The sequence below is a fragment of the Phalacrocorax aristotelis genome, chromosome 1 (genome assembly GCF_949628215.1).
Source record: "Phalacrocorax aristotelis chromosome 1, bGulAri2.1, whole genome shotgun sequence".
Taxonomy (NCBI): Eukaryota; Metazoa; Chordata; class Aves; order Suliformes; family Phalacrocoracidae; genus Phalacrocorax; species Phalacrocorax aristotelis.
In genome coordinates this window covers 65,598,400-65,626,150 of record NC_134276.1, presented here as the reverse complement: position 1 = coordinate 65,626,150, position 27,751 = coordinate 65,598,400, and the positions used below count along the sequence as shown (strand labels likewise).

General features: G+C 41.2%; 1 protein-coding gene across 1 annotated transcript; it reads left to right on the top strand.

Moving 5' to 3' along the window:
- On the top strand, positions 1-27,566 carry RAB20 (RAB20, member RAS oncogene family). The gene is made up of 2 exons (XM_075090801.1): positions 1-376; positions 26,425-27,566. Exons 1-2 carry the CDS (start codon positions 205-207, stop codon positions 26,943-26,945), a joined length of 693 nt encoding a protein of 230 aa, XP_074946902.1. The 5' UTR covers positions 1-204; the 3' UTR covers positions 26,946-27,566.
- The last annotated feature ends 185 nt before the right edge of the window (positions 27,567-27,751 follow it).

Sequence of the window (27,751 nt, the reverse complement as noted above, 5' to 3'; positions counted from 1 at the left end):
CCGGGGGTAGGAGGAGCCGGGGCTGGATCGCGGCGGCGGAGCCCCCAAAGTTTGCTCTGCTGGCGAAGGGCGGCCCTCGTCCCTCGTCCCGCCGCTTCCGGGGCTCCGCCGGGGCGGGCGGAGCGGAGCGGGCCGGGCCGGGCCGGCGGGAGCCCGGGGGGAAAGGGGAGGGCGGGCGGCAGGGCGCCCTCAGGACGGGCCGCGATGAAGAAGCCGGACGGGAAGGTGGTGCTGCTGGGGGACATGAATGTGGGCAAGACCTCCCTGCTGCACCGCTACATGGAGCGGCGCTTCCAGGAGACGGTCAGCACCGTCGGCGGCGCCTTCTACCTCAAGCAGTGGGGGCCGTACAACATCTCCATCTGGGACACGGCGGGTGAGACCCCTCGGCACGGCGCGGCGCGGCACGGTCCGGCCCCTTTCCCGGGCGGCCGCGGGGAACGGGGAGGGTGTCCGGCCCTGCGGGCTCCGGCTGTTTCCCGGCGGTAAGGGCTTCCCGTTCGCCGGCGGGCTGCCTCGCTCCTCCGGGTCCGGGGAGAGCGGTGTCTGCCCCTCCGCCGCCTGGGGCGGGGACCGCCCGCCCGCCCCGACCCCCGCTTGGTCACTAGAAATATGGGGTTTTTTGGTTTTTGGGGTTTTTTTTGTGTGTCTCTTCCCTAATTTTGGCTCGGCCCTCGTGTAAGAGCTGTTGATGGGAAAGCTTGCGGTCGGGTGACCTCGCCTCGCCTTCCCGAGGACCCGAGCGCGGGAGACGGAGGGGTGAAGTCCGCTCTGCTCCGGGACGGGGAGGACCCGGGGGCGGGAGATGCGCCGGGGGGGCCCGGTGCCCTGCGAGTTACTTCGGTACTACTGCAAAGCAAGTCGCTTAAAACAAACGATTCGGCAGTAGAACGAAGTCTGAAGTGAAAGGTATTTCGGATGGGCCCAAAGGGACCTTACAGCGGCTAATCTCTGGCGGTTTTGGACCGGCTTTGCAAAACGTGTACGGACAGAGAAGGTTGCGATGCCTGTTCGCTTTCCTTTGCCCGAGTGGATGGCTTCTGACTGCAAATCCAGGCAGGAGTTAGAGAGGCTACAACTTTTGTTCACCACTTCTCGCTGCATGCTTTCAGGTGTCCGATCGATACCAGCTGTTGTCAGACTTGGACCTTCAAATGCACGCAGCTCACGAAGCGCTTGGATGAGCCTCGCTCTTTCACCGATAAGAGCCTACATATAAGGACTTAATTTGCAGAGAGCATGGGCTGCAGGCGGTTTCTGTCTGGGATAGCAGCCCGGGGGTTGTCCGGCCCGCTGTGTTGCAGCAGGGAGCGTGGGTTGTGGTTTGGAGTTCTGGGGTGGAGGAGGTGGGAGGGCATGGACTTGGAGAAGTGGTTTGTGGTCTTAGTCATATGGTTATCTTGCTCTTGATTATTAGGTCAGGAAGCTCTGCTCTGTCACGTAGAGGGCCAGGCTACCCTGAAGAATGAGGTGTTAGAACGTTCTTGCCTTCCGTTAAGTCTTGTCTTTTGTTAAGTTGCTCGTGGGAGAAATATCTGGTTCAGTTTTTTTCTTGTCTTCAGATTTAGCCCAATTTTGTTAAAATTTGTTAGTGGCAATACAAAGAACTCGGATTATATTTTCTGGTGAAACTTGGGGAGCGGCAGCATCGTGCAATATTCCAGTTTCTTCTTGGTGACGTTTGGGAGGGAAGTTCACTTGCTGTGTCACTTCGTGTCACAACCTAGTCCAAAATGGCTTTTCCTGTGTCAGGAATTGAGAAGGAGGAAGGGGGGAGTGAAACTGCCAAAAAGTTATGCAGAGACACTTTTTGGAGGGGGGAGGAGACGTTTAAGAGCTTTCGCTTCTTGCATTTCTTAATCTCTTACTATGATGAAAGCTCTCTACCAGTAACTCGGGTTTAAATACACTTTCTATGTCCTTTGCAGTATTAAAAAAAAATAATCTACTTCAGTCTTAGAACTGACATGTTTTATGGTGGGGGGTCTCTCCTGCAGGCAATTGCTGCTTGTTTCTAGTAAGCCAGACCCACATGGGTAAATTGCAGTGGGCCTCATTTCAACAGAAAAACTATCTTGGTGAGATTGTTCTTTGGTGGTGTCCCTTACATCCTTTTTCTTTTTTTTTTTTTAATCATATACTATAAAATAAGTCGCAGGCTTTGCCTTCTTTTTTTTTTTACAGTGCTTTTACAGTCTCTTATTCTTATTGCAGTATTTTATGGAGTGTGCGGTGACGATTTGGGTTCCAGCTCTGTGTAGCATCTGGAAGGCTCCAGAGGTAGTTCTCCATGTGCCAGGTGAAGCACCCAGGCATTACCTGTCTCAGGGCAACACAAGCTTTCAGAGCTCATCACCTACCTAGCAGTCGGTGTCTCTCTGCAGGGCCACTGCCCATGCTGCTGCCTGCGTAGCACCTCAGTAGAAGCTCCCGCTGCTTCCCGAGCCTCAGCGGGACTTCTGTAGCAGGATTGCTGAAGGTGCATTTTCAGAGTGCCAATTGAAAAGTGTCACTGTGTTGAGGGCCGGCGTAGCACATCTTCCTCCTTCTCCTCTGTCACTGGAATTAGCATCGAGCCCAGCGTCCCCTCTCTTGTGTTTCAGAGGCAGGTACGGACTCTTGCACCGTCTCCCTGTTGACTTGCAGTCCTGTGGAACGATGCAAGTTGCCAAGACTGGGCTAGACTGTGCTGGGGCCTGTGGGCTCTGGTTTATTAACAGCTGTCATTAATCTTCAAAGAAATAGCAGCTCCCAGGGCACATATATGCTTTCTACTGTCCTGCTGAAGAAGGAAGTGACCCTGTGGACGCTGCAGCTCTGTTGATGTTAAGTCAACAAGGGGATATAAAAGCCTGCGTTATGTATTTATTTTTTATTTTTCTTTTGTGTGGACACAATATGTCTGCAGTCCTTGGTCTGCGACTCTTATCTCTCTATGGTGTCACTGTCTTATCTCTACTAGGTGGGTACCAAGTAAGCTTTGATTTTTTGGGCAAGGAGGAGCTCTTTTGTCTGTTTATTAACCTGACGTTGCTTACTACTGAACGGTAGTGAAGCAGTTACAGGACCATCAAATACAGATCCACTGTTTTCTCTGACTTTGTGTGTGTAGATATATAGGGGAATCCAGAAAGAAAAGATCATCCAGGAGATGAAAAACTCTTTAGCACAAGATGACAAAGGTACAGTTCAATGTTTGCACCCATCTTACCTACCTAAATACTGAGTGCTGACTCAAGATGTCTGTCTTAATACCCCAGTAGTACTTTACACAATGTACAGTGTAGAAATCAGGAAGATTTGGCCTAGAAAATGAGGGGATGTTTGGTAGTAACTACTACACTAGTTCAGTACTCTAGTAAAATACACAATTACACAAGGCTCACTGCAGTGCATGTTCTTTCCAAATGTTCATAGTTCGTGTTATATTTAGTATGTGAATGTATGTTTACTTTTGCCCTTGCTTATCGGCATTATTTTGGGACTGTTACCTCTATAGAAGTCCTCTATATTCTACTTCCAGGTCAGTTTGGATGGTTATTTGTTGTTCTGGTATGGGTTAGGCAGTTGGCTGTAACAATGTAAACTTTCATACAGTGAAGCTTTGTTCCTGTAACAAAGTGTTGGTTTTACAAGATTAGACTTTAGTGATTGATGAGTATATCTGCAGTAGCGTTGATGGATCAACAGTTAAGTATGCATTGATATTAGTACTGCTACATCAGTTTAATTGCCAATCTTCCAAATTATTTAAAATGTATGTAATTTTTACTCATCATTCTGTTGGTCTTGCATTACTTCTCTCTTTGTTATTCAGAAAAATCTCACATTTTTTCCAGGTAGAATTTAATTTGCATGCCATAGTACTTAAAATGTATGTTTCTGTGTTATCACTCAGTCAATCACAGAAGCGCACACCCAACCTGTTCTATCAAGTTAGGTCTGGAGTGCAAATCGGTTATTCTAGGGAGGACTCTTTTCTTGGCCGTACTTTCACACCCCTCCTTATCTTGGAAAAATCAGCTGCTTAGTCTAGTCTAAATCTTTCATGTTGTTATCCACAAGTCTTGTAAATTGGGTGTGCAGAAGTTGTCTGCCTTGGTTATCTTTTATGCAAATGCTCACAGCAAGGAATTCAGCATTTCCAGTTTTCCAATCTGATGATTATGAGAGAAATTATTTGGAAATTGCATTCGACACAAGGAAACAAATAAGCCACAGATGGAAGAATACTTGGGAGAAGTAGCATATGCTTGCCATGTTTTTATGCTCTTTTTTTCCCTAGCCATCTGCTTTTGACTGTTTCTCCATTGTCAGAGGCTTGGATAGATGGTCTTGTATCTGACCCAGCATGGCTGCTGTTGTATTTTTGGTGCAGAGAATTATTTATTTACTCCTTAGATTCTGATACTACAAATTAGATTTGGGTTTTTTTCCTGTTTGGGTCAGTTAATTCAAAGGAATTAAAAAAAATGCATAGACTATACAAAAATGAGAAACTGTAAACTTCTAGTGTGTTTTAAAGGACTAGTCTGCTGGATAGAGGCCTAGTCTCTAAAGCATTTGAGTGTATGCTTTGAGACCTTCACAGTAGTATGTCTGAAGTTGTATTTTTCAGAACCAAGGAAGGTAAGCAACAGCATCAGCCAGAAGAACTTTCTCATGTGAAAGGATTGGAGGTTGGAGACTTGGGATGTCAAAGCTATCTATCTATCTATTCTCTGGAGTTGCCTAGTAAAGTAAAACTTTCTGCTGGATGTTGATGGCATGCAGCTCTTGAGCTAGCACGTAGCCTTTTATCTGGGGCAGCGCAAACACAGCCTGAAGTTCTGAGGGTCTTGATCCTCCTCCACCTTTAAACCTGGGGTACTAATGCATGGTGGTTGCAGCTAACTTCTGTGGGAGTACATAATTCAGGCTTATTTTCTGATGCCTTAATATTTCAAAAGGAAAAACTTGCTTGTGTATTGGATTTCAGTCTCTTCAAGTTGATGTTCGTTCATCTGACAGATAAGTGGTGTCCCCAGCAGCGAGGTTTCTTAATTATTAGTGGTCAGTGTCCTCTGTGTTGCTGGCTTGGAATTAAAGCAGCAGACTGGTAAGCTGATGACAAGAATTTCATAAAGTTCACTTCACGATCCTGCAATTGTATTTGAAGAAAGAGGCTGGGTTTTGAACTTAGCAACAGGTAGTCATGCAGCATGATAATGGAGAAACATAAAAGTTAACTGGGAAAGCAAACTTCCCTTCTTTTCCTTCCTCTCATCTTAAGCTAGATGATTTGACTTTTTTCTTCTGTGAATATTCAGCGCTCAGTTCAGATTTTTACATCCCCCACCTCTTTATTTTGCGTCTGCAGTTTTGTTTTTCCCTGTGACTTTTGACTTGTCAGAGCTAACAGGGACAAGAGATGAACAGCCTGGAAAAGGCTTTTCTCTGGCTTGGGTCAACTGCAGTGTATCTGCACAACAGATGCTTACACCGCTTGGCTGTCTGAAGCTGGTGCTGGTGAGCACGTGTGAATTGCTCACAGTTTCTGATTGCCAGCATTTCATTGGCACTGCTGATGGATGGCATTGCAGCCACTGTCTTCGCTGAGCTTTCTTAGGCTAGGAATGAGTGTTCAGCTGGCAAGAAGTGTTAGGTTCCTCCCTTGCTTAGTTAGGCTTTGAGTCCCTTGACTTGGGGTTTTTTTAAGTACTTCTCTGTGTAGATGTACACTTCCTTCTGCACGTGTTTTTTTCCTGGAAAGGGGGTGACCCAGCAAAGTCCTCAGGGGAAACTTGTGATGGGGTGTGACTCAGTCCGCTACAGTATGAGATCAGCCCAGGTAGGCTGGTCTCCCTGCTGCCCTGGAGACAAATGTTCCCCTGTGCGGGGAACAATATACAAATTGGCTGTAGGCGGGAAGGAAGCATGGCCCTCCATCATGCTGAAACAGAGCAAAGAAAAGAGTAGCATTAAGCAGCATGACTTTTGGAAGTAGAGGACTACACCAGGAGAAAAGAAGCTACAGATGAGATCATCCCAATCTGATGGTTAGTCAAAGCCAAAGAGGACTCCTGAGGCATGTGGGAGAGCCCTTCCTAACCAGGTGAAATGGTGGCAGAGTAGCATTTGGGGTTGGGTTTTGCTGAATATGTGATGAGGTGTGTTTAACTGAGGAGGTCATTTGTGGGAGGGTTTAGAGGATATCACCTCAAAAAGTGTCTTGGGCATCAGGGATTGTTTAGTGAGGAAGGCTACTGAGAGTGTACCTGTGCTCAGGAGGCTGGAACTTAACCAGATATGAGATGAAAATTATGGAGAATATAATGCCTCAAGTTTGTTCCTGGTGAGTCACAGCCTGGGACCAGTTGCTACCAAGAAGTTTTGATTTTTTTTTTTAATTATTTTTGCCTTTGGGAAAATTATCCTGCAGAACATGACGTTGGCCTCTGTGTATTAATTGTTCATAATTGTTGCATGTAAAACAATGACAGCTGAGGACCAGTGCCTCATGCATAAATAGCGCGGCTTCCCTGGGATTGCTGTGTACGGTTATAGCCCCCTCACCTTGAAAAGGAAGTCGTAAGAGTGGAGGTTCAAAGGGACAGCATGGTTAGCTGCTGAGAAAAATCTCTTGTGCACATGGGGAAAACCCCTGAGGAGAGTTCACTGTCAGTAAGCTCTGTAGCTAAAGCAGGTTCAGAGTCAGGAATAAAGGTTTAGCTGTAGACATCCCTGGAAGCGTGGTTTTGTTGTTGTGAAACAGTGCACCAGATTACTTTTTTTTCCTGCAATGAATGTTTTCTGAAAAAAGCAGAATAACTTGGGAAGTGATTAAAAATATGAAGAAATAATTAATTGTCTGGAGAAAGTCCTGGAGAAAGTTCTATTTTCCGTGGCCCACAACTTAAAAATACAATGATACACAAGTCAAGTCAAAGTTGGTAAATTCACTGCTGCTGAAAGTAAGTGCCTTTGTATGCAAATGAAGGAAAAATATGGAAATACCTTGTCAGAGGGGATTGTGAAAAATACACAAACATCAGAAGGAAATAGGAGACAAAATTAACAGTTCATGTATTCAGCTATGGCTAATTCACTTCGCTTAAGGAGGAATTTTGTTTCTAATGCATAATTTTAGTACTGGTTCTTGGGAAGGGAAGCTAGTGGGGAGGGTAAGCCACTTGTTTGTTGTGAGTACTTGATGCAGGCCAAGATAAATGTCATGTATGAACCTCTGCAGTAACTTCTGTATTCCATCCCCCATGTTAAATCCTTGCTTTGCATGTGGTATTTAATAATAGCATGCAAAGTGACTGCACTGTTCTAGCCTAAGTGGGAAGCTACTTGACGGTTCAGTGAGACAGTCTCTTGAATAGTATCAGTGATCTGAGGTCAGTGCCTGGCTAAAGCTGTCCAATGTCATGCCATGGCATTGCAGCTTGGTGAACACTAGCAGCTTTGGAGTCCCCAGTAACACCTCAACATCTATAACAAAACAGGTTGCCTTTTGTTTTCTAATTCTTGCGTGGAGCAAGGTGATGCTGTAAAAGGGGGGAGAAAGGTTAATACAGACCATTTTCAAGTGCATCTGAGTTGACGGTGGAAGGAGGAACAAGAATATATGTTTGTGTAGTCTTTGCATATCCCATGTTCTTGTTTTTCTGTGAAAATTTTGCTTCTTGGCTTTGGCTGATACAAATGAGTTTGTACAAGTCCTTGAACTGATTGAGCCTATTTTAAACCCATGTTTTAAAGCCCCAGATCCTAGGTTGGAGCAATACTGAGAATCTTCAGTATTGAAGAGTTTGTGCCTTTAGTACTGCATCCTTTCTTCCTTGCTTACTGAAGGAACAGGTGTATTTTCTAAATATCTTTGTCAAAATTGACTTGAGAGCTGAAAGGTTAGTTTAAGTGTCAACTGTCTGCTTTTTGAACAGCACTGAAGATGTATGAGAGGGGGAGGCACGAACAAGAGAAATGGTTAGTCAAACAATGTAAATGTAATGGCAAAGCTGCTGAAAAAAATTGCAGACATATGGATATTCATCTTCATGGTGGATCAGGAGCAGGTGGGAGAAACTGTAGAAAATTTCAGAAGTGTGTCCAAGAACTGGGTTATTCACTTCCGTAAAACAGGTCTCCTCGTAGGGTATTTACAAAGGCTTACACAGGAGTTCTGTGCAAGACAGCATGTTCCGAATGCCCTGTTGCACTCTTCAGTTTGACTTCAATATTTGCAAAATGTATACCTGAGCTGCCTAAGAAATGACCGCTTTTTCAACAGTTTGGGCATGACAGGGAAAACACAGGGCTGGGCTGGGCTACTTTTTTCCCCAGCTGGGTATATAGCGTTGCGCAGGACAGCAAAAAGCTTCATTAGCTGTAATATAGAGATGAATGTGTACAAAAGTAACTCATGTTGACCTAATTCTGGTTAGTTCTGGGGTACCAGGCACATTCCGTAATGAAAAGCAAATAGCTACTTAAAAGCAGTATTGCATGTTTAGGTGCCGGAACTGAGGCAGTCTGTTGTGCTGCCTTTTTCTGTAGTCTATGCAATGAACTTTTACCCTTTCCTGCAGAAGGAGGGTGACAGTTGCCACTTGAAATACGATTACAGAGCAGGTAACTAGCTGTTAGCTGTATGTTTTTAAAATTACTTCTTTGAGCACTCATGTATGGCGAGTACTTTTCTTGTCTCATCTCATGCATACGTACACGCTATGGTGCACAAATGTCAAAGCCAGGGAGATGCATAGCCAGCTTCACAGTGCCTTGGCTGAGCTGCTTCTGATACTTAGGTTAGTTAAAGTATTTTTACTTCACACTGCAATCACTTCTTGTATCATAGATGGGTTGTGTGCTTGACTACAATTACTGTGTCTCGTATTGAAGCCACAAGATATGTGAGCTTCCAAGTGATTTTTCCTGTGGCAGTGTTTCACTGGCTGAACTGAAGGTGAACTTGGTAATTCCTTGTCTGAGTCACGTTGTACTATTGCAAAAAATCCAAACAAGTAACCTTTGTTTGGGTCTCCATCGAGAAAGATGCTGAGTCTGTGGTAGATACATCTGGAACCATTAAACATTATGGAACTGAAAGAGTAATTTTCTCTCCCAAGTTGAATGATTTGCTTTCTTCCAGGTGAACTCTGGGTAGAACATCCTGGGATTTGATCAAAAGGCATCAAACTTGTGATAATTTGCTTTTCCTGTGCCTGTCATATTAACTATAACTTCATATGCAGTACCTGAAGATATGCCTAGGAAATGAGATTTGAACTTGGTGATTAAACTTAGCTTATGCAGGTGGTACTGCTGAGAGCAGAGGTTGTCAAAGGAAATGAGTTTTTTTTTTTTTTCCCTCTTAATTTGAATTAATTCTCAGCATAAGTAGTTTGCCATCCGTCACCACAGGAGATCCAGGATAACATCCTTTAGGACAACTGACTTGATAAGCGTATAAGACTTCCTACGAACCTACCTGGGTGTGGAAAAAAAACCAAACCCAAGTCTAGAAGAGAACTTCTTAACATCGTTTTTAAAGGGAGATAGATCATCAGATGTGTTTGTGAATCTTCTGGTATATCTTTCCATTGCATACAAAATGGACTAGAATTGAAGTTTGCTTTGCATGGGCCACCAAGGAGCCATTCATGGAAGAACTCTGGTGACAGGCTGAAGACCTGTGTGAGCTTGAATTTGTTAGTGTTTTATAGATGAAGCAAAAAGAGGAAAATGTCTATTTGAGCTTTTGTCTTTTCACCAATTCCACTGGAGTGAAAATACGTTTCAGTCTAGTTTGTAGCACGGTGGAAACGTCATGTACAGGACTCCATGAGGAAAGACATTTAAAACATTCAGTACTCGAGTAGGCTAATGTCTTATTGTGAATTAAAGCTTCTATGCTTTCGGGTTGAAGATTCGCATTGAAGATTCGAATAATTTTGTTTAACAATGATTAAGCATCTGATGTAGATACTCCTCCCTGTTCCCTCAGCCTCTCCTGTTGATCCACTGTCATTTTTTTTGTTAATCTGTTACATGATTTAATATTCCTAACCACTGTTCTTGTACTTCAGCAAATTCCTACAAAATACAGAGAAAAGATGTTGTCCAGCCATCCAACTGCTCTCAATACTTAGTTTAAAAATAATGGTCTTCTGTACAGCTGAAATACCAGCTGAAAATTGTTTTACCTTCTGCAGCTGATGACTACTTAGGAGTTTTTAGTCATGTATAATATTTGACCATAGATATTTAAGTACTTGAGATTTTTTTCTCTTAATTATATCATTATCTGTAAAATGAACGGTGGCTTAGTTAGACCTTCAGGAAAAATGTTCTGAAAAACCAAAGAAAAAATCTGGGAGGTGGGGCAAGAGAAATTAATGTGTAGTACACGTCATGACGAATGTGACGCAAAAGTTAGGTGGATTGACATAGCCTTTAAAAAAAAAAAGACATGTCTAAATGCTTGTCACTGGTTTGGCAATAACTTCTCTAACATGGAGTCAACCATCTTTGATTTCTGCTTAAGCTCATGTTCCCAATTCACTGAACGACAGCAGTATAAAAACATGTAAGTGTGGTGTGCCCTGGTTGCAGTGACCCTCAGTTGAGCTTCTGCTCCCTGCTTCCCTTTCCCCAAGGGGTTTGGGCTGCCGGACTTCCCTTTCTGGTTGTGCAGGTTACTTTGGCGATGGGACTGAAGCTTCATGCAGTTTAATGCCTTATGTTGTGGTAGTCCTTCGAAGCTCAGCTTCTGATCTTCAGAGTGGGGTCTGTGACCTGGACGTACAAATCTGTAGTTGCTCTTTTCTTAATTGTTGAAGTTAGAAATGAAGTGCTGGGTTATATTTTAGAGGGGTTTTTGTCTATTATTTATGTTTCCATTCTCCAGCTGTGATTTGCTTTCAAAAAAAGCAGATTTGGCTCATCCAGAAAAGGGAGACATGACCAGAATCTGTAATGGATTATACTTAAAATATGAACAAAAGAAAAAGCCCTATATTGTTGAGTTGTCATCTTCCAAGCTTCATAAAAGGGATCATCAAATCTTGTGGGTTGCTGCAAGTGAGACTTAGGTGTTTTAAAACAAAATGAAAAATCCCAACTGGTATAATGACAGTGATCCCCCCTCCCCGCCCCGCTACAGGCTGTTGCTTATTTAAAATGTAAATCTCTAATTTTGCAAAACTGAAAATGTCTCAAACAGCTCATTTCTCCAGCTCCCACTAGTATGATTACTTCTTATTTTTTATGAGGAGGAACAAATACTCCTGTAAGACTGTCTTTATTGACATGAGCTTTCCCTCCCACAGCAGATAGCTATATGTATCACATACATATTGTTTCCCTTATCGCCTTCCCTGTTCTAGCATTGTGTGCCCTCTCCACATTGTCCTGCTTAACTTCTTTTTTTACTTCAAGCCTTGGAAACCCAGTGGAAGTGGAATAGTTGGCGTCTATCCTCTTTTTGAGTGGCAGAGCACTTTGTGACCTAGAGATGCTGCATCAGTGCCTTAATTACGAAAGAAAATCTGTAGGCAGTTCCCTTTTGGTAAGTAGCTTCCCCTCAGTGCACAAGGGTTGAATGGGTAGACACTGGACAGTGGTAACATTGCTCTTTGTATCTTATTCTCTATAGAAAGTTCAGAGCTGAGTTGTTTATGGTTTTTAGTGGTACAGGTGGGAGGGCGTTAATGAGACAAATCGATTTTTACCATGCCTGTTTTGTGGTTTTCATTTCTTTAATCCTCAAATTAATGCCTTTAAACAGTGAATACTAAATATGCTCTTAAGAGTATAGACAGGGAAGACAGAAATGGAATTAAAAGGGAGAAGTAGTGCTGGAAATGTAAAAGCCACGTGTTCGTCTTGGCCAGCGCAAGTTCTGAAAACACAAGCTATGCATCCTCTGATAAAATTATCCAAATGAGATAAACAAGTTCTAAGCACATTCCTGTAAAACCCAGGTGGCAGCTGTGGGAGACTGTGCCAGACGTACTTCTGGTGTGTTATCCTCAGCAAGTACCAAATCACCAGAACCACTTCCTGCTTTTGACAAATAGCAACTATCCAGAAGCATCCAGTGAAGACGACTTCGGCTGAACAGAAACTGATGGTGGTTGGTTAGGAGTAGGAGCAGTTGTAATTTTCTTGAGGATGAAGTACATGTGAATGAATTACATGTGTTCTTAGTTGACAGCCTGCCTATAAATGAACTGACGTTGAAACAAATCATAAAAATATCTGTCTGTTGAGTGGGTCTAGGTTTATGTCCCATGTTACTAACGTGAGTTTCTCTTCAAAAAATAAAAAAGTAGATTTTTCATTCAGGTTGCAAGGTCCATGACCTTTACTTACACCCATTTAGCAAGGTTTAAATATTTCTCAAATTGCTAGCGGAGGCTGGTTTGAAGTTAAACTCAGTGTTACTGGCATATAGTTATCTACTGCAGTTGAGTTCCATTTCACCAGAAGATAGTTTAACCTTAAATAAGAGGCACTTATCAAGTATCTGCTGGGGCAGACCATCTGTGGGTGCCTGCTATTGATCTGATAACCATGGCTTCCTAAGGTGTTTCAGACAACTCTGTGTTACTCTTTATGCATGCAAGAATCATTTCCCAGTTTTGCAACGTGTGACACAGAAGGTCACTTCTGACAAGACAATCTGCTGGCTCTCAATTTTTTATTTTTTAATTTTTTTTGTGAAACATGGCCTGTTTTTCAGAATATGAATGTTGTGATTTTTAGGCATTTTTTTTAAGTGCCAAACAGTGATGATTACCAGCATTCCGCTGCTTCGTTGTACTAACTTCTTATTTGAAAAAGCTTGGTCATTTGGAATGATTTCTAGTCCTCCTCTTTCTGTCATCTGCCTGGAAAAGTACTAGTAGGATAAAAGATTTATGCCAATAGCGCTTGAGGTACTGTCTACATATGGGCTTAGTGATGAATTTTGTCTCCAAAAGGAACCATGGCCAATATACTTGGGTCCCCCTCCCTATATTGTAGGGCCCCAGTACCTGTACTGAACAAAGCCGTGCTGCTGCTGTGGGAGAAGAGGATGGTCTCTGGCTGCAGCAAAGGGTGGGAAGGTGCTTTCCCAGGGGTGTGTGACCGGGTTGTCCTCAAAGTCTTCCAGGCTGATTACTGAAGGCTTAAAGGCTGTTGCTTCTGATGCCCTGGTGCTGTGGTAAAAGCACCCTAGAGATCCCTGAAAATGCCTGAGGACTGAGCTTTTTGCAGTGTCTTAAAACCCTCTGGCCGGTGTCCTGGGATGTCCCCGAAGTGGAGCACTGCGCGAGGGGCAGCGCTGGGCTCTGTCAGCCCGTTGCTGCTGCTAATGCCTCCTGAGTATTGATGTCAGGATGGAAAGAAGAGTCATTGAAGTGGGGCTGAAGGAACTGCCACAGCTAACATTCTTATAAGTGAAAGCCTCCTGTGCATCTGAAAGAGAAAGCGAACTTACTGTTTTTTCATGTGATTCTTCTAGCGTGGGTGTGTGCAAAAAATTTTATAGCTGCACGTTGGTGGTTTGGTTTCCTATGCTTGGGAAGGGATTTGAAGACTTGACAGCCAGGAGGGAGAAATACATATGATGTGTTTGGGGTTAAAGTGGTAATATGGAAAAAGAATAATGCTTCTAATACATTAGGCCATTTAATTTTATTTATGGTTGGATACAAAACTTATTCCAAAGAGAATTTGCGATCAGTAACAATGAACTTTCTTTCTTCTCTTAAATGCCACTTTCCTTAATTAAGATGTTTATTAAGTTCATGATATTTCCTTGCTCAAAAAAATGGTGTGGTGTATTGTATTGATTGTATTGGTATGTATTCTGCAAAAAATCCTACAGGGAATTTTGATTTAGAAAAACCAAAAGTTGTGAAGAGTTATCCAAGGCAAAACCAGAGGTTCTAATGAGGAAGTTGAAAAACCTAGGTAAAATTAAAACAGGAATAAAAGTGAAGAAAACCAGGAGGCATTTCTCATCTGCAAGGGAGTGGGCAGACATTGACTTGCTAGCTCTTCACTGAGAGCTGGCAGGAATGCCTGATGAGTGGTAGCACTTCAGAGTGCTTACTGAGATACATTTTGGAGGGCAATCTCAATTAACCTTACCCATCTCTGGATTTATTTATTTTATTTTTTTAAAAAAATCACACACCTGTGTCAATGTTTGCTTGGGTGAATTGGAAGCCAAGTTCACTTGCCAGTATGGTATTGAGCAATATAAAACATCCAAGGTGTGTGGGCGACCTCCTGGCCTTGCAATGCCAGTCAAACTGCGCTGAAATACACCGGGCCATGCATTCCTGCCTGAGCTGAGGACCTTCTTCTCAGTTTGAAGAGTGAACTTTGGGAGGGGGTGTGGGCTTTGAAGATATCCTTTTGGAGTGACCCTGAAGATAAGGACTTGGTAACTGCCTCTGTTTAGCAATTGCGTAGAGAAGTGGGCTCCTCTGCAGTGCCTGTTTCCCTGTCGAAAAGGAATTGTAGATTTAAGGAAAAAGTATCAGTTTTCAGCTACTGGAAAGAAAAACAGGCTGCTTTGAGAGCTCATCCTGTGGAAAATGAATTGCTTTTCTGTAGGAGAGACTTTACTTGGAGGAGATGGATTGGTGTCCCAGCGGGTGTTTTGACCAAAAGGCTTCTTACACAAGCCAGAAGCAAGTGCCTTACGCAGGCAAGGTTGTTTTACAGCCCCTCCTGTAACTGGCCTCTTTGTTACCCACTGCTGAGCAATATTTATCGTCAAGCTCTGCTGCTGCAGTTAAGTGTTCGGTGCTATTGCTTCCCGCAGAAGTCTTCCAAAGTAAATCCAAAGGAGGTTTTTTTTTCCCCTTGTGGTTTGCCTCCAATCGTGTCTTTCCTTAAGAAGGTCATCTGCCAAATGGCCAGTTCTTTTTTAGTAGCAGTTTAAAATTGTCTTTTAAACATAAAGTTTCAGAAGAATTTCTCATTGATGCTTTCATTTTACTTACTTGGACTCAAATTTCTAAATTCTTCCTTGCACTTGTCTTCCCACTTTAATACAGGCGTACAGGAGCTTCATAAATCTAACTCTGAAGCACCCTGCCACGTTTTCTTTTCAGTAGAGATGGTGTTGATGCTAGATGTCGGCTGCAGTTCTGGTGGAACACTTGCTCATAGACAGGATGATAATGTCCCATAAAACTCATTTCTTTTGCCAGACTTCAGTGTTTAGGTAGAACGTTTTCCTACACAACTGTGAGATTTCAGAGGGAAATAGATAAATGCCGGTGTCATCTCTTCAGTTTGTGTTGCAGATGCACTTAAGATAGGCTTGCCGGACTGGCAGGGCTAAGGTCAATTCTGTTCTTCTTTTAGAAGGCACTGGGCTTCCAGACAGCTGAAAAAAAAATGTGAATTGCTTGAAGCATCTAGGGTTATTTCCTTCACTCTAAAAATAAACACAGTAGGTCAGGAGGCCTAAACAAAATGGGTAGTTTGAAAATAGTAAATCTTGTCTCGCTAAATGAAAACGTTATTCAGGGTTGTTGAGGTGTCAGTGCGATCTTGTTGCAAATAGGTGTGGGGTTTTGTTTTTCTTCCGGGTCTAGCCAAAGTTTTTGCTGGCAAAAGCATGCTAGGTAGCGTGGTTAGGAGCTTTTTTCTATGTCAGGCTTTGTGTTACTAGGCATAATATGATTAAATTTAAAACTTTAGATAGAAAGCATATTGGTGGAGTAAAATTGGTGTTTCAATGGGAACTTTGATTTTGAAATTAAGTTTCTTGTGAGTTTAGAAGCTTGGGCTTAATTTCATTATTATAGTGGTAAGTTCTGATTTATTCTTGCCGGCAAGAAAAATAATTTTGTATTTATGCCATACAGTAGATCCCAGGTACTCTTTTGTCCCAGAAAAGCTGGAACTAGTTTATGGGCTAAATCTTGTAGATAATAGAGATAATCTCAGATAGTATTTCTTCTCCTTTATATAGGAGTTGTGCAGCTCCTCTGTCTGGAGAAGGCATTTTTGGTTTTAGATACCACGAATACGCATTTAGTCCAAAGATACTGAGTTTATAAGTTTCTTTTTATAAAGATGATCACAGCTAGAAATACGCAGACTAAAGAAATGTGTAAGGCTGCAAATTAAGAGAGATTAATGGCGTGGAGTGGTGGCAAGAGGTTGAGATAGATTCATTCGGGCAACCAATATGTATTTTGTAAGGTCCCTTGGGTTGGTAGAAGATGACAGACTGAGCTCTTTGTACTTCATGGTGTCCCAAAGCCTATGAACTGGTCTGAAAAGTATACCAAGTGTTGGAGGGATGAAAGTAGTGAAGAATTTAAGTATTTAAGTATTAAGTATTTAAGAATTCAGTGAGACTCGGTTACAGTCATGGTTGTAGAATAATACAGAAAGGTTGGAGAAGAGAGTCGCAAGTGTGATGCAGTTTAGAGGAATCTGCCAGAGGCAAAGAGCCTGAATATGAAAAAGATGTTGATTTCTCTGGCCTAACAAGAAGGTTAAGTCATACAGGTATACCTTTTATAGAGGTGAGTGGGGTGGGTTTTTTTGTTGTGGTATTTTCTTTTGGGGGGGGAGGGGTACGGTAGTGTTTTTTTTCTGTTTTTTTTGAAGAAGTTACCTAATGAAGGCAAAAGTCTATCAAAATTCAGAGTCTGAAAGCTGAAATGCAGCAAACTAATTTGTGGGATAATAAATTCTTTCTTTGGTTGCTTTATAAAATACAAATTCCTCTTCAGTCACAAGACAAGGGCTGAGTGAAATTCTATCATGTTTATTACATGGGAGATCAGACTCAAATGAGGATTACACTTGATCTCTGGTCTTGCTCTGTGAATTCTTTTTTTTTTTTTTTTTTTTTTTCCCTCCCCTCCTTTCTCCCTTGTTAACTCAATCTCTTCCTTCCCGTGAGTGTGTCAACAGCTCTGTCTTTGGGAACCTGTAATGGAAGTCTTCACTGCCAGTTATGGAATGAATATTGACAAACTGCCTACTCTTGAGGGCTGTATTAAAAACATTTCTGAGAATATTTAAACTAGTTCATGACCAAATAATACAGGATTCAACAAGATGACTGCGGGCTGTTTATTATAATTGAGGTGTGGATGAGGTGGTTTCATCTGCAGTAATCAACTTTATTGGATACCTCTGACTTGGCATGCTCTGCAGGATAACAACGGATTGATCAGCACCAGCGTACGCTGCTAGGCATCTGCTTTTAGTTTAGCTGTCTTTAGAAAGTGAAGCTTTTACTTAAAAGTGCATTTGTCCATAAACTATCACACTGGTAACTGTCAAAAAAAATAGCAAACTTTTACCCACATTTCAGTTGTGGGTTCTTTCAAGGTGTGCTGTGAGTTAATGCTATATGTCTTTTGAGTCATTTCTTCAGCCCATCAGAAAAATGTTGTAACTAGACATTTATTTTGGAGCTTCTACTAGCACATGCCTTGAAAGATAACCTTTTTGAGGATATGAAATAAAACTAACCCTGTAGCAAAAGTTCCCATTATTTTCTGTTTTGCCAATTCTATTAAACAGGGTTTTGTGTGTGCTCTTTTGCTGAAGAAAAATGTATTGCAGCAAGCCGCCATCTTCAGATAAAGCTCAGATGATCGTGTAGATTGTTAACAACATCTTACGGAGTGCGGCATGTGACGGGCAGTACACCACGCCGACATTATTCTTGCAAAACTTCTCAGTGTGCTGTTTGTCCTGACAAAGAAAGGCCCATTTAAGTGAACTTCTTTGGAAGAATTGTTTCATGTGAATTGTCCAAAAGTATCATATCTGGAATGTTAATTGAATTGGTGTTTTAATAGAGATTAAAGAGTCTGTTGAAGCTACTTGACATATTGGTATAGTTAAAGCTCGAGGAGGGAAAACTGTTCTCAGAAAGGATGGGGGCACGAAGGGTGTTGTTCTCCCAGGCAGTCAGGGCTGTCTTGAACGGGTTGTGCTATAAGTGCTCTGGGTGTGTATAGCAAAATATTAAAAAAGGAAACACAGCCAAAAGAGAATTATGAGTGCTTTTTACTGATGAAAACCATAAAAGGAGAAGCAAATTCATAATAGTTGCTGCTTTGCTTTGTTTTAGCTGATTTTCCTTTTGAAAAGGCTGTAAACTAGGAATAAGCTTGACTCTGTAAAGAAATAGCACATTACTATTAGCAAAGGTGTTAATCCTTTTCAGGGAAGGCTCATCTTTCAGAAGGTAGGTGAAGTGGTTGGAATTTTAGGGCAAAATCTTTTATGTACTTAATATTTGTTGGTCCCTGCCAAAACATGTCCTGCAGACCTTATTTATCGCGTGCCTGCTGCTTTTAGTTTAGTTTTTATATTTAAAGGGGAGGGGAAAGAAGTAGGCTAAAAGAAATCTGGATATAGCTTTTTCTCATTACATATATTACTATTCTTAGGTATAGAGTGTAGTGGAATTTCCACTTCCAGTAAGTGAACGCCCCCTTTTTCTTTATTTCAGATACCTTCTAGTGATTCCTTTTGTTTGTAAAGATTCCGAATTGATTCCTTTCCCAGCCATTCTGGTGGTGACTATACTAAAAAAAATTGAATCCGTATGCTGCCTTTGTATTGGAACAAGCAAAAAGAGCAAAACCTCATAGAGGATATAGTGTGTGGTAGTTTTTTTGTTTGCTTTCCCCCACCTCTGTAGTTAGTCTTTATGCTCTTTAAAAACGTATTCTTTTTCCATGTTTGTTCTGCTTTCCATATATTTCTATGTCTTTTTTTTTTTTTTTTTTTGTGAAATGTAGGGGTTAGAAATACATGATTTGTGGTTTTAGTGCCCTTAACTAAAGCAGGGGAAGTGAGGTGCTTTTCTTAATGCACACTGGTAGTTGCTGGTGTGGACTAGCCTTCCGGGGGGTAGTTGTCTTTTCTTGGCAGAATATTCATAGCTAATTTAGATGCCCGAAAGGATGTTGGTTTTATTATGTAAAGCAATGGAAAAAAAGATGTTGGGTTTTTTTTTCCCCTTGCATGTTACAGTGGAGACAGAATCCCCAGTAATGGGCCTTGATGATTGCTAATGCTAATCACCTCATCCAGTTTTTCCTGAATACTATCGTAGCTTCTCCTCTTATTCCATGGAGAATGTATTACTATCTGTTAAATATTCCTGCGTAAGTTCACAGGGGACATGTGGTTATCCTCCAAAGATAAAAGATAAGATTTATGCTCTTTTTTTAAATTGTGTTGAAGAATTAGTCCTTTCAAATGGCCCTTCAGTAATTTATCGATGTGTATTTTTCCTCATTTTTGATTCCTATCAAAATTTAGGTTCCCTAACAACACAGTTCACATATATTTTGGGATATGTGTCATCCCAGACACTGCTGGATCACTGATGGTAGTTCAGTGGACTTGTGGGGAAAAAAAAATAAAATCTCTTGAATATTTTTATCTACACAGAAGGGTGCAGCTTAATGTCTCAGGGTAAAAGCCATACTGTGGTACCATAGCTTGTAAGTTTGGGACTATAATACCAAGGCATTTCCTGTTTCATCAAAACCTTCCTCTCCCTCCAGTTAGATAACTAGTTGGATATTTCTCAAGTAAATTATCAGGGTGTTCAACAAAATCAGATCTATAAATTGAATATTTTAATATTTGGTAGAATTCTGTCATCTGCTAGTAGACTGTATAAGATTTCTGTATCAGAATTCCGTGGGGACTAGATTACATTATGTCACTATAATGCCACTTCCAGATCAGGCAAAGAACGTTACATTCCTCCAGTGTAACAGTGCACTGAACTCTTGAGATCTGCCTTTTGTTCAAATGGCATGGAGTTAAATGTATTAGAAAGCCTTGCGAACCATCAACAGTGAACCAGAAGCTTTCTCATCTGTGGCAGGCAGTTCAAATACATCGTTGGTTCCTTTGAGTCTAGGACTTGCCTCCATTTGAATATTGCGATCTTTGGTTTCAAGTGATACAGATAGCTTCCCATAAAAAAAAATGTCCTGAGTATGTATGCCTTTGTGAATGCCAGTCTCTACGGGAGGAGAAGGAGCTTATGCAGTGTATTTCCTTTAGCTACATAAAAGCAGCAGTATAAATACCTAAACGCTGTCAGTCTTGAATCTTAGTAACTTTGGACATAAGCTCGTAAATAACATCTGTGATATGGAGTGTGTGTGTGCTGGTGAGAAGGAACCATGTGTATAACATGATGGTGCTTTTATGTGTTTTTATGTTTTAAATTGGAGTGAAAAGACAAATGCGTTACAGACTGAAGTTGTGTTAGTTGATCCTATTTATTGTAAAAGTGTTTCTGAATAAGGCCAGATCTCAGGGGATTTAAGTAATTCATAGATAAAAATTATGCAGTGGATAAGTTCTAGTCTTTCTAGTAATTGATTTTTTTTTTTTTGTGTCCAAGTGAAACATTTGTTAGTGGGAGTGTGATATTTCTAGTATGATAATTAAAGCTGACTGAAGGACAGGGCTTAGCTTGATGGTCATTTCTCACCTTGCCTAAGTGAGAAGTGAATGATTGTTCCTGTGGCTTTCTTGCTCACATGGAACTGCTCTTTTGCAGAAGGAGCTTTACAAGGCTAAAACAAGTCACATTTGTAGACTGGGGATGTTTGCAGGGTCTTAGAAACTTCAGACTCCTTCAGAAGTATTTGTTCATTAAGTAAAAAAAAATAGGTGGATTTAAGGGGAAGAGATGGTCTCTCTTGCCATTTTAAAGCTTATTTTATTATGAGATAGAAATACTTGACTTAGCAATTGCAAGTAAGTTGCATTTAGAAATTGAGTAGGCTTGTCTCATTCATATAGTACATTGAGCCTGCTTTCTTGACTGACTGTTTTTGATGGTTTTTCTTTGGTGAGCTGTATTAAAGAATTTTCCTTTGTTCACTGTTCTTTTAACCCATGTGGCTGTTTTATTCTTCCATGTATAGCTCTTTCTACTTTAAAAGGTGAAAGTGAAGCCCTTTAGGTATTAAAATCAGTACTTTCCTATGTTTATGTTATATTCTGCTTTGGCCAAGACATCCATATCTAATTTTAATAACTTAAATAGAAGCTCCTGAAATAGGGCACAGTTCATGCCTTGAATGTTGATTCATATCTAAGTAGTAAGTATAAACAAAATAAAGGTAATGGTGATTTTTAGTAGAGCTAGAGGTCTGTTGCATTCTGAAACTTCAATATACAAAAGTATATTCTATAATGTAGCATTGTGAATGTATAATACTAGGTGAAGGTGGAGCTTAAATGAATTTTCTAGTTGCTCAGCTGTAATTGTTTTGGTGATTGGGTTTTTTGGGGGTTTGTGGTGGGGTTTTTTGGGGGGTTGGTTCCCCTCCCCCCACCCTGAGACTTTTATTCTATGGTGAATTTTGTCTTGGAGGAAAACCAAATGCTGGCATTTTTTCTAATGGATCAGGAAATCATGGATTCAATGTACTCAGACAGTTCCTGGATATGTTAAGATTGAGCTGTCCAGTGCCTTCTGACTCATTTGTTTCCACTAATTCCTGTTTATGTCCTCCACATTAATCCTTTGAGGTGGAGAGCTTTTTTTATTCCCACATAACCATAGGCATAGTCTGGTTTTTCATAAAGCTCCTTACTTCAAGGGAAATGTGATAAGCCGCCTAGAAGAAATAAATATCGGTCTTGAACAAGATAATGAAGAACTCTGCCTTCATCAGTGTCAGAACTTTACAGCCTGACTCATATGTGGGCAGGGGAATTTTCCTGAAACCTTCAGGGGCCGTTATTGTTTGTTCTTTGATAGCCAGTATGTATCTCAGTATACGTACACAAACAGAAATCTCAGTTCCTACCAAAATTGTTTCCCCTAATGTACTTTAAAGGGTCACAACTTTACTGCTTTGTCTGTAAACAGAAGGAAATGCTGTTCCTTAAAAAGGAGCTTCTTTGTCTGCTCTTGTGATCACGCGAATGTTCCCGCTGAGGTAACTCAAGAGCATCAGGGTCACCCTTTGAACCTTCATCCACTGCAGCTGAATCCTCAACTCTCATTTCTTTCTAATACTGAATTCTGTGCTGTGTCATGGGTGTCATACTTTCTCTTTTGCCTGTTTCCTTAGGGCACAGTTCCTGCCTCTCTTTGTGTACACTCAAGTTCAGACTCACTTATGAAGGAGAACTTGAAAGGCAAAACCTAGCTGATACCTTGTGTTCGTGTTAATTCCTCTCTACTGTTTACAGTCCTGCTTAAATTACAGTGAAAATCCTTGGAAGATACCCGGTTTATGGACTGAGAACTTTCTGGACAATTTTGCACTTTTGTTCATTTTTAATGCAATGTTAGTGTGCTTCTATTGCTTGCCTTCCTGTACTTTTCCACACTACGTATTTACTTTAGGAACTCAAATTTAGGACCCCACCAAGGCTGTGATATCAGAGTAATGACAGTACTCTTTTTTTCAATACTTTCTGGAAGACCTTTTTAGCTCTTTAGTATTTGTGGTGGTTTATTCCCTCAGAACTTAAAGTAACAGTCTGTTTTGCATTCTTGTACATGCTCAACACTGAGAGACTTAAAACTTGCTCTTCCTGGGGAGGATTTCATGAAGGAGCGTGTGTGTGGGAAGTTATGCTACTTAAGAAGTTGTGGTGAAAGCCTTTGAAGAGGTGGTAGGCAAGGAACGTTCAAATCTGGCTGGAGGAAATCTTCAGCTCTCATACATCAACACCAACCTCACAGGGTGCTTTGGATACCACCCCCAGGAGTGGCGGGCAGGAGGAGAACTCCAGGACGGAGATCGCGGCAGTGGCTAGCAGTGCTGCTGTCAGTGGAGCTGGGAAGGGAAGGGAGCGCTCGGTCAGGCTGTGGTCCCATCCAGAGAAAGTGTTGATGTGGGCTGCTGCATTCTAGCTGAGATTTTGGGGTGCTGTAGGAGGCTGGCTAGACGAAAGCCTAGGCCTAAAGTTCAAGTCTCAGCACACTTGAAATCTAGCCTTGCTTATTTATCAGGCTGGCCTCTTGCAAGGCCTACTTTTCCTTTCTTTCTTCCTTGGGTGTCATACAAACTATTGTACCGAGGTCCATTTGGCTCAAAATTCTTCAATTTGTTTAAGATTGCCATCATAGGACTTTGAAAATGCTTGTTGGCTGCACTGCTCCTGAGTGGGCGAAGTCTCCGTCAGGACTTCATGCACTTTCTGGAAGAGCCTCTGAAAAGCTAATGGTGCTGTAGGTAATGATACAGCCATAGGATTGTTGAACTGCTGTAAATAAGGCAAAAATACAAAGATGAAAAGAAAAATGCAAATTAGTTTCTGGTTGCTTGGCTTTAAGAAATTTCCCTAATGTTATGCCTTTTGTGGTTGATTTGGTTCTTCTTGCAATTCCTCTGACTGCAGATTATTTGATAGTTCTGCCATTCTTCCCTGTTACCTTTACTTTTTGAAAGGGTGGAATTGTTTAATTCTTGGATTCAGGGTTTACCGTTTAATTTAGCTAACTGTAAAAAGGTGCATGGTTGTAGTGGGACCAGATGGGCCCAGAGAAAGAAAGAACTGGCCATGAGAAGGGGGTGGCTGTTTTCCTGCAATAAGGTTTTCCCTGCCATGTCTGATACTATTTTGCCTAACACCATGGAGGACAGATAAGATATTAGTTGAAATACTTCGTGTAGTTTTGGGGGGATTTCCACATCTAACGTTGTTCCAGCCCTTATGTGCCAGAAGTGGTCTGTACAAGGAAACTGTGCTACAAAAATACATTCTGCATTTTTATTGCATGTAGATTGTGCTGTGTGGGTGAGCAAGAGAGACTATCCATAATTCTTGTGACATAATTAATCCCTTATGCAAGGTAAATTCTTCTGTTTCTTCCCCATTTCCAACAATATATTAGTTGTAGAAGTAGCCAGTTTGTAGTTAGTGTAAAAATGTCATGGTTTACATTATGCTGTGCAAGATTAGATTAGCATACAAATTCCATAAAACAAGTAATAGTATTGTTGTAGTACTTGGTTGCTGTAGCAAATGATTTTGGGGGCTGGATTTTGTTTTAGGCATCTGAAGCGGGAGAATGGGGGAGGATATATGTTCCATTGTGGTTTCCAGACCGCAGTATAATCAGGATTCGGATAACAACAAAGTAGGTCACGGCGCAAACTCCTACTGAAAATTTGGAGGCTTTCAAAAACTCACTTGCAGTGCAACTGAAAGCACAGCTTTGAATGTGAGATTGAAGGAAAAAGTATGAAAGCACTGACCTCCCTCCCTTATGCCCCAATCTCCCTTGCCCTTACCCAATGTACCAAAACCAGGGCATATCTATTCTACCCCCCCCTTTTTTTTTCTGCCTTCCAGATCATTGGTTAAAGAATTTCTTTTGCTGAAGGAAAGTAAATAAGAGGTTATACAAAATTAAGCAGAAGCAATTCTCCATAAACTTTGTCTAATGCTTCTTCTGAACTCCATGAATTGAACTTTTGACCTCTGCAATGTCATACAACACTTACTGCTAATTATTTCCTGTGTAGGAAAGTATTTAAACTACATGCATGATTTTTTGATGGGAAATCCTAATTTTCTGCATTATGAGAAAGAGTAAATAGTTGTTTCTTGGTTACTTTCTCAGTATTAGGCCTGAATTTATAGATATCTGTTTATACCCTTTTTCAAGCATTCACCAGCCTGAGAGATCCCACGATTTTTCCTCACGGAAAAGGTTTTTTTTTATACTTCTGAGCATCCTCACCAGCTTCATTTAGACCTCTTTATAACATACTCTGTACCTTTTCAAATCTGTTTCTCTGGGAGTTACTGGAGTTTTGCTAAGTGGTAAAGGTGTAGTGAGCTTTGGATTTCATATTCTAGCTTGATGTTTTCCAGTTTTGTTTTACTGATAACGATGAACACTGTGTCTCTCTTCTGGCCACTGTAGAATAGTGCCCTGAAGTTTGTCAAAGGACTTAGTGCAGTGATTCAAAGATCTATTTTAAATTCTGTTCCTGACTGGAGATAGGCTCTAAGTTACTTTCACAGCCTGCATGTTCATGTGCAGATGTGTTTTCTCAATATACGCTGACCTGTGTTTTTCAGCATGAATTCCTTCTGCCTTTCCTATTCCACAGTCATTTACAAGGATTTCATAATGCTGTAACTCGTGGTTGTCAGTAGCGTTGTGCAGAAAATTAATGTAACCAGATCACTTCCAGATCTTCTGTAAATGGAGGCTTCGTGCAAAGAGACTGTACCAAGAGTTGATAAATGATGATGATGATTCTTAAATGTTCAGAAGACCGTAGCTGACTTCTAAAATATTTTTATTTTTTATTTGTTTGTTCACACTTCTGCTCAGTAGTAACTTAAGGCTGACTGTCATGGCTGGTTGGAATCTAGTGTGTTTTATCTTTTTCTTGAGTTTTGGGGAGTGAAGTGAATGTGCTACAGCAAATTCTACATGTAGCAGGTATTTGGGGAAAGTTGCAGTTCTTGATAGGAAAGGAAAACACTGTTTGTCCTCTGCCTCATTTCCTTTAGTCCCTTTGCCGCTACTGAAGAACATTGTTTGCTTCCCAGAATTATAGAAGAGTCAACTTTGTCTTCCAAGAAACGAATGTGAAGGAGATCATCAAGGCTTAGCTGGAAGTCTGGTAAATTCTCGCTGAATGACAAGGCGGATGAAATGTTATGTTATTAACTCTCGGTTATTGAGTGGTCAGAGCAACCTAAAAGATAAATAACTCTTAATGTAGTTGGGGCTCTCTATTCTGTGTGTGTTTAATACTCTTAAAAAAAGTTTGAGTACTTGTGGTGGAACAGATGCATATATGGCTATATATGGCAGCGTTAGATGAGTCTTTTCCTGTAAAGCCAACGTACCTGAGAACCGGGGGCATGTAGCACAGGACTAAATAGCTTACTAAATCCTTCAAAATCTAGGAAGAAGTGGGTTACTGGCTTTGATCCAGATTTGTGAACTGGATGTACTTGAAAGTGTGTACTGAATTTATAGGAGTAATACGCTCTAGCAGAATTTGGAACAGTAGAACTTATTTTTGGTTTGTAAATGGTTAAATAGGTGGAATGGGCCATCTGTGGATGCAAGCAGGGTAGTTATTAATGTGACATAAATGAAGTAGTATGCAATTTAATAAAAAACAAACTTTTTTTTTTGCTTTCTGCAACTGTGAATGCTGCGTCACGCTTACTTACTCGTCTTTACAGATTCCCTGCTCTGAATTTGAGCAAGCGGTGAGCTGAGCTGTTCTCTGGCACTGTTGCTCTCTTAAGGAAAAGCAGAAGGAAAAACCTGAAAGTGCTACAAATCACATATTTTTACCTTTACTGCTCCATCCAAACTTGTGAAATTGGCTTAAAATTCCTTAGACTCTTTTACGCGGTTAATGATGTAGCTTCCAGCAGACTAACTTTTTGTTGTGTTTAAACCTTTGCCAGGACGAGAGCAGTTTCATGGCCTCGGGTCTATGTACTGCAGAGGAGCAGCTGCTGTGATCCTCACGTATGATGTGAACAGCCTCCAAAGCCTGACAGAGCTGGAAGAAAGATTCTTGGCCCTGACAGACAGTGCAAGTGCTGACTGCATTTTTGCTATTGTTGGAAATAAAGTTGACCTCACCGATGACTCTGCTTTACCACCGGATGAAAATAGACCCGAGAAGTCTGTTGCCAGTTGTGGCTCGAAGGTGCGAAAACAAGTCCGTGCAGAGGATGCGATTGCACTCTATAAAAAGATATTGAAGTACAAAATGCTAGATGAAAAGGATGTTCCAGCAGCTGAGAAAATGTGCTTTGAGACCAGCGCAAAAACAGGATACAAGGTGGACTACCTCTTTGAAACTGTGTTTGAGATGGTAGTCCCAATAATTGTACGGCAGAAAGCCGAGGGGCCACCGCAGACTGTAGACATTACTGACTACAAGCCAGCAAAAAGGACAAAATCTGGTTGCTGTGCCTGAACCAGTTCCATGGCATAAGAGGAGGGATTTTTTGCTCTGGCAAACTGAGGAGTAACAAGTGCTTGCAGTTCACCAGAAAGGCAAAGTCAAAGAATAAATAGACTAAAATGGTATATGTGGAAAAAAAACAAAACAAACAAAAAACCCACAAAAAACCCCCAAAACAAAACAAACCCCAAACCAAAAAACACCAAAAAACAAATCACCTGACCCTCAAAGGTTTCTGGGAAGCTCTGTGTATGAAAATGGGAACGTGAGTGAAATTATGGAGGAAGATTTGTCAGTTTGTGGGCTCTGAAGACAAATGGTGTGTTAGTACAATTGGTAGCGACAATCATTTGAACAGTTTTGAAGGAGTTGATTTATGATGACTTGCTATTCCATGTTGTATGTAAATGATCTGTTTGTGTACTCTTGACAGCTTTCACATGATTATCATCTTTCCTCTTGCAATTCTAACTTTGGAAGATTGAACACACGGTACTTTTTTATTCTTAAGGAAAAAAAAGAAAATCCAGGTATAAATTATATTTGCAGCTAATAAATCAGTTACAATCTTTTTATGTCAGATATGACAGTGTAAGATTCAGCAGCTGAACTATTAAAATCACTGTGGATACATACTATTCTTTTGGAGACTTATTAATAGGGATTCTCCTTCCATAGTGGGTTTTCATGTACTAACAGGCAGCATCACAGCTCCTGCTCCTCTAATTGCAAGTTGCAGGAGGAATTTTTTTCTTTTTCTCTTGTAATTCTTTTTAATGGGACTAGCAAAGGGTTTTTTCGGGAAGGAAGCAGTTTTC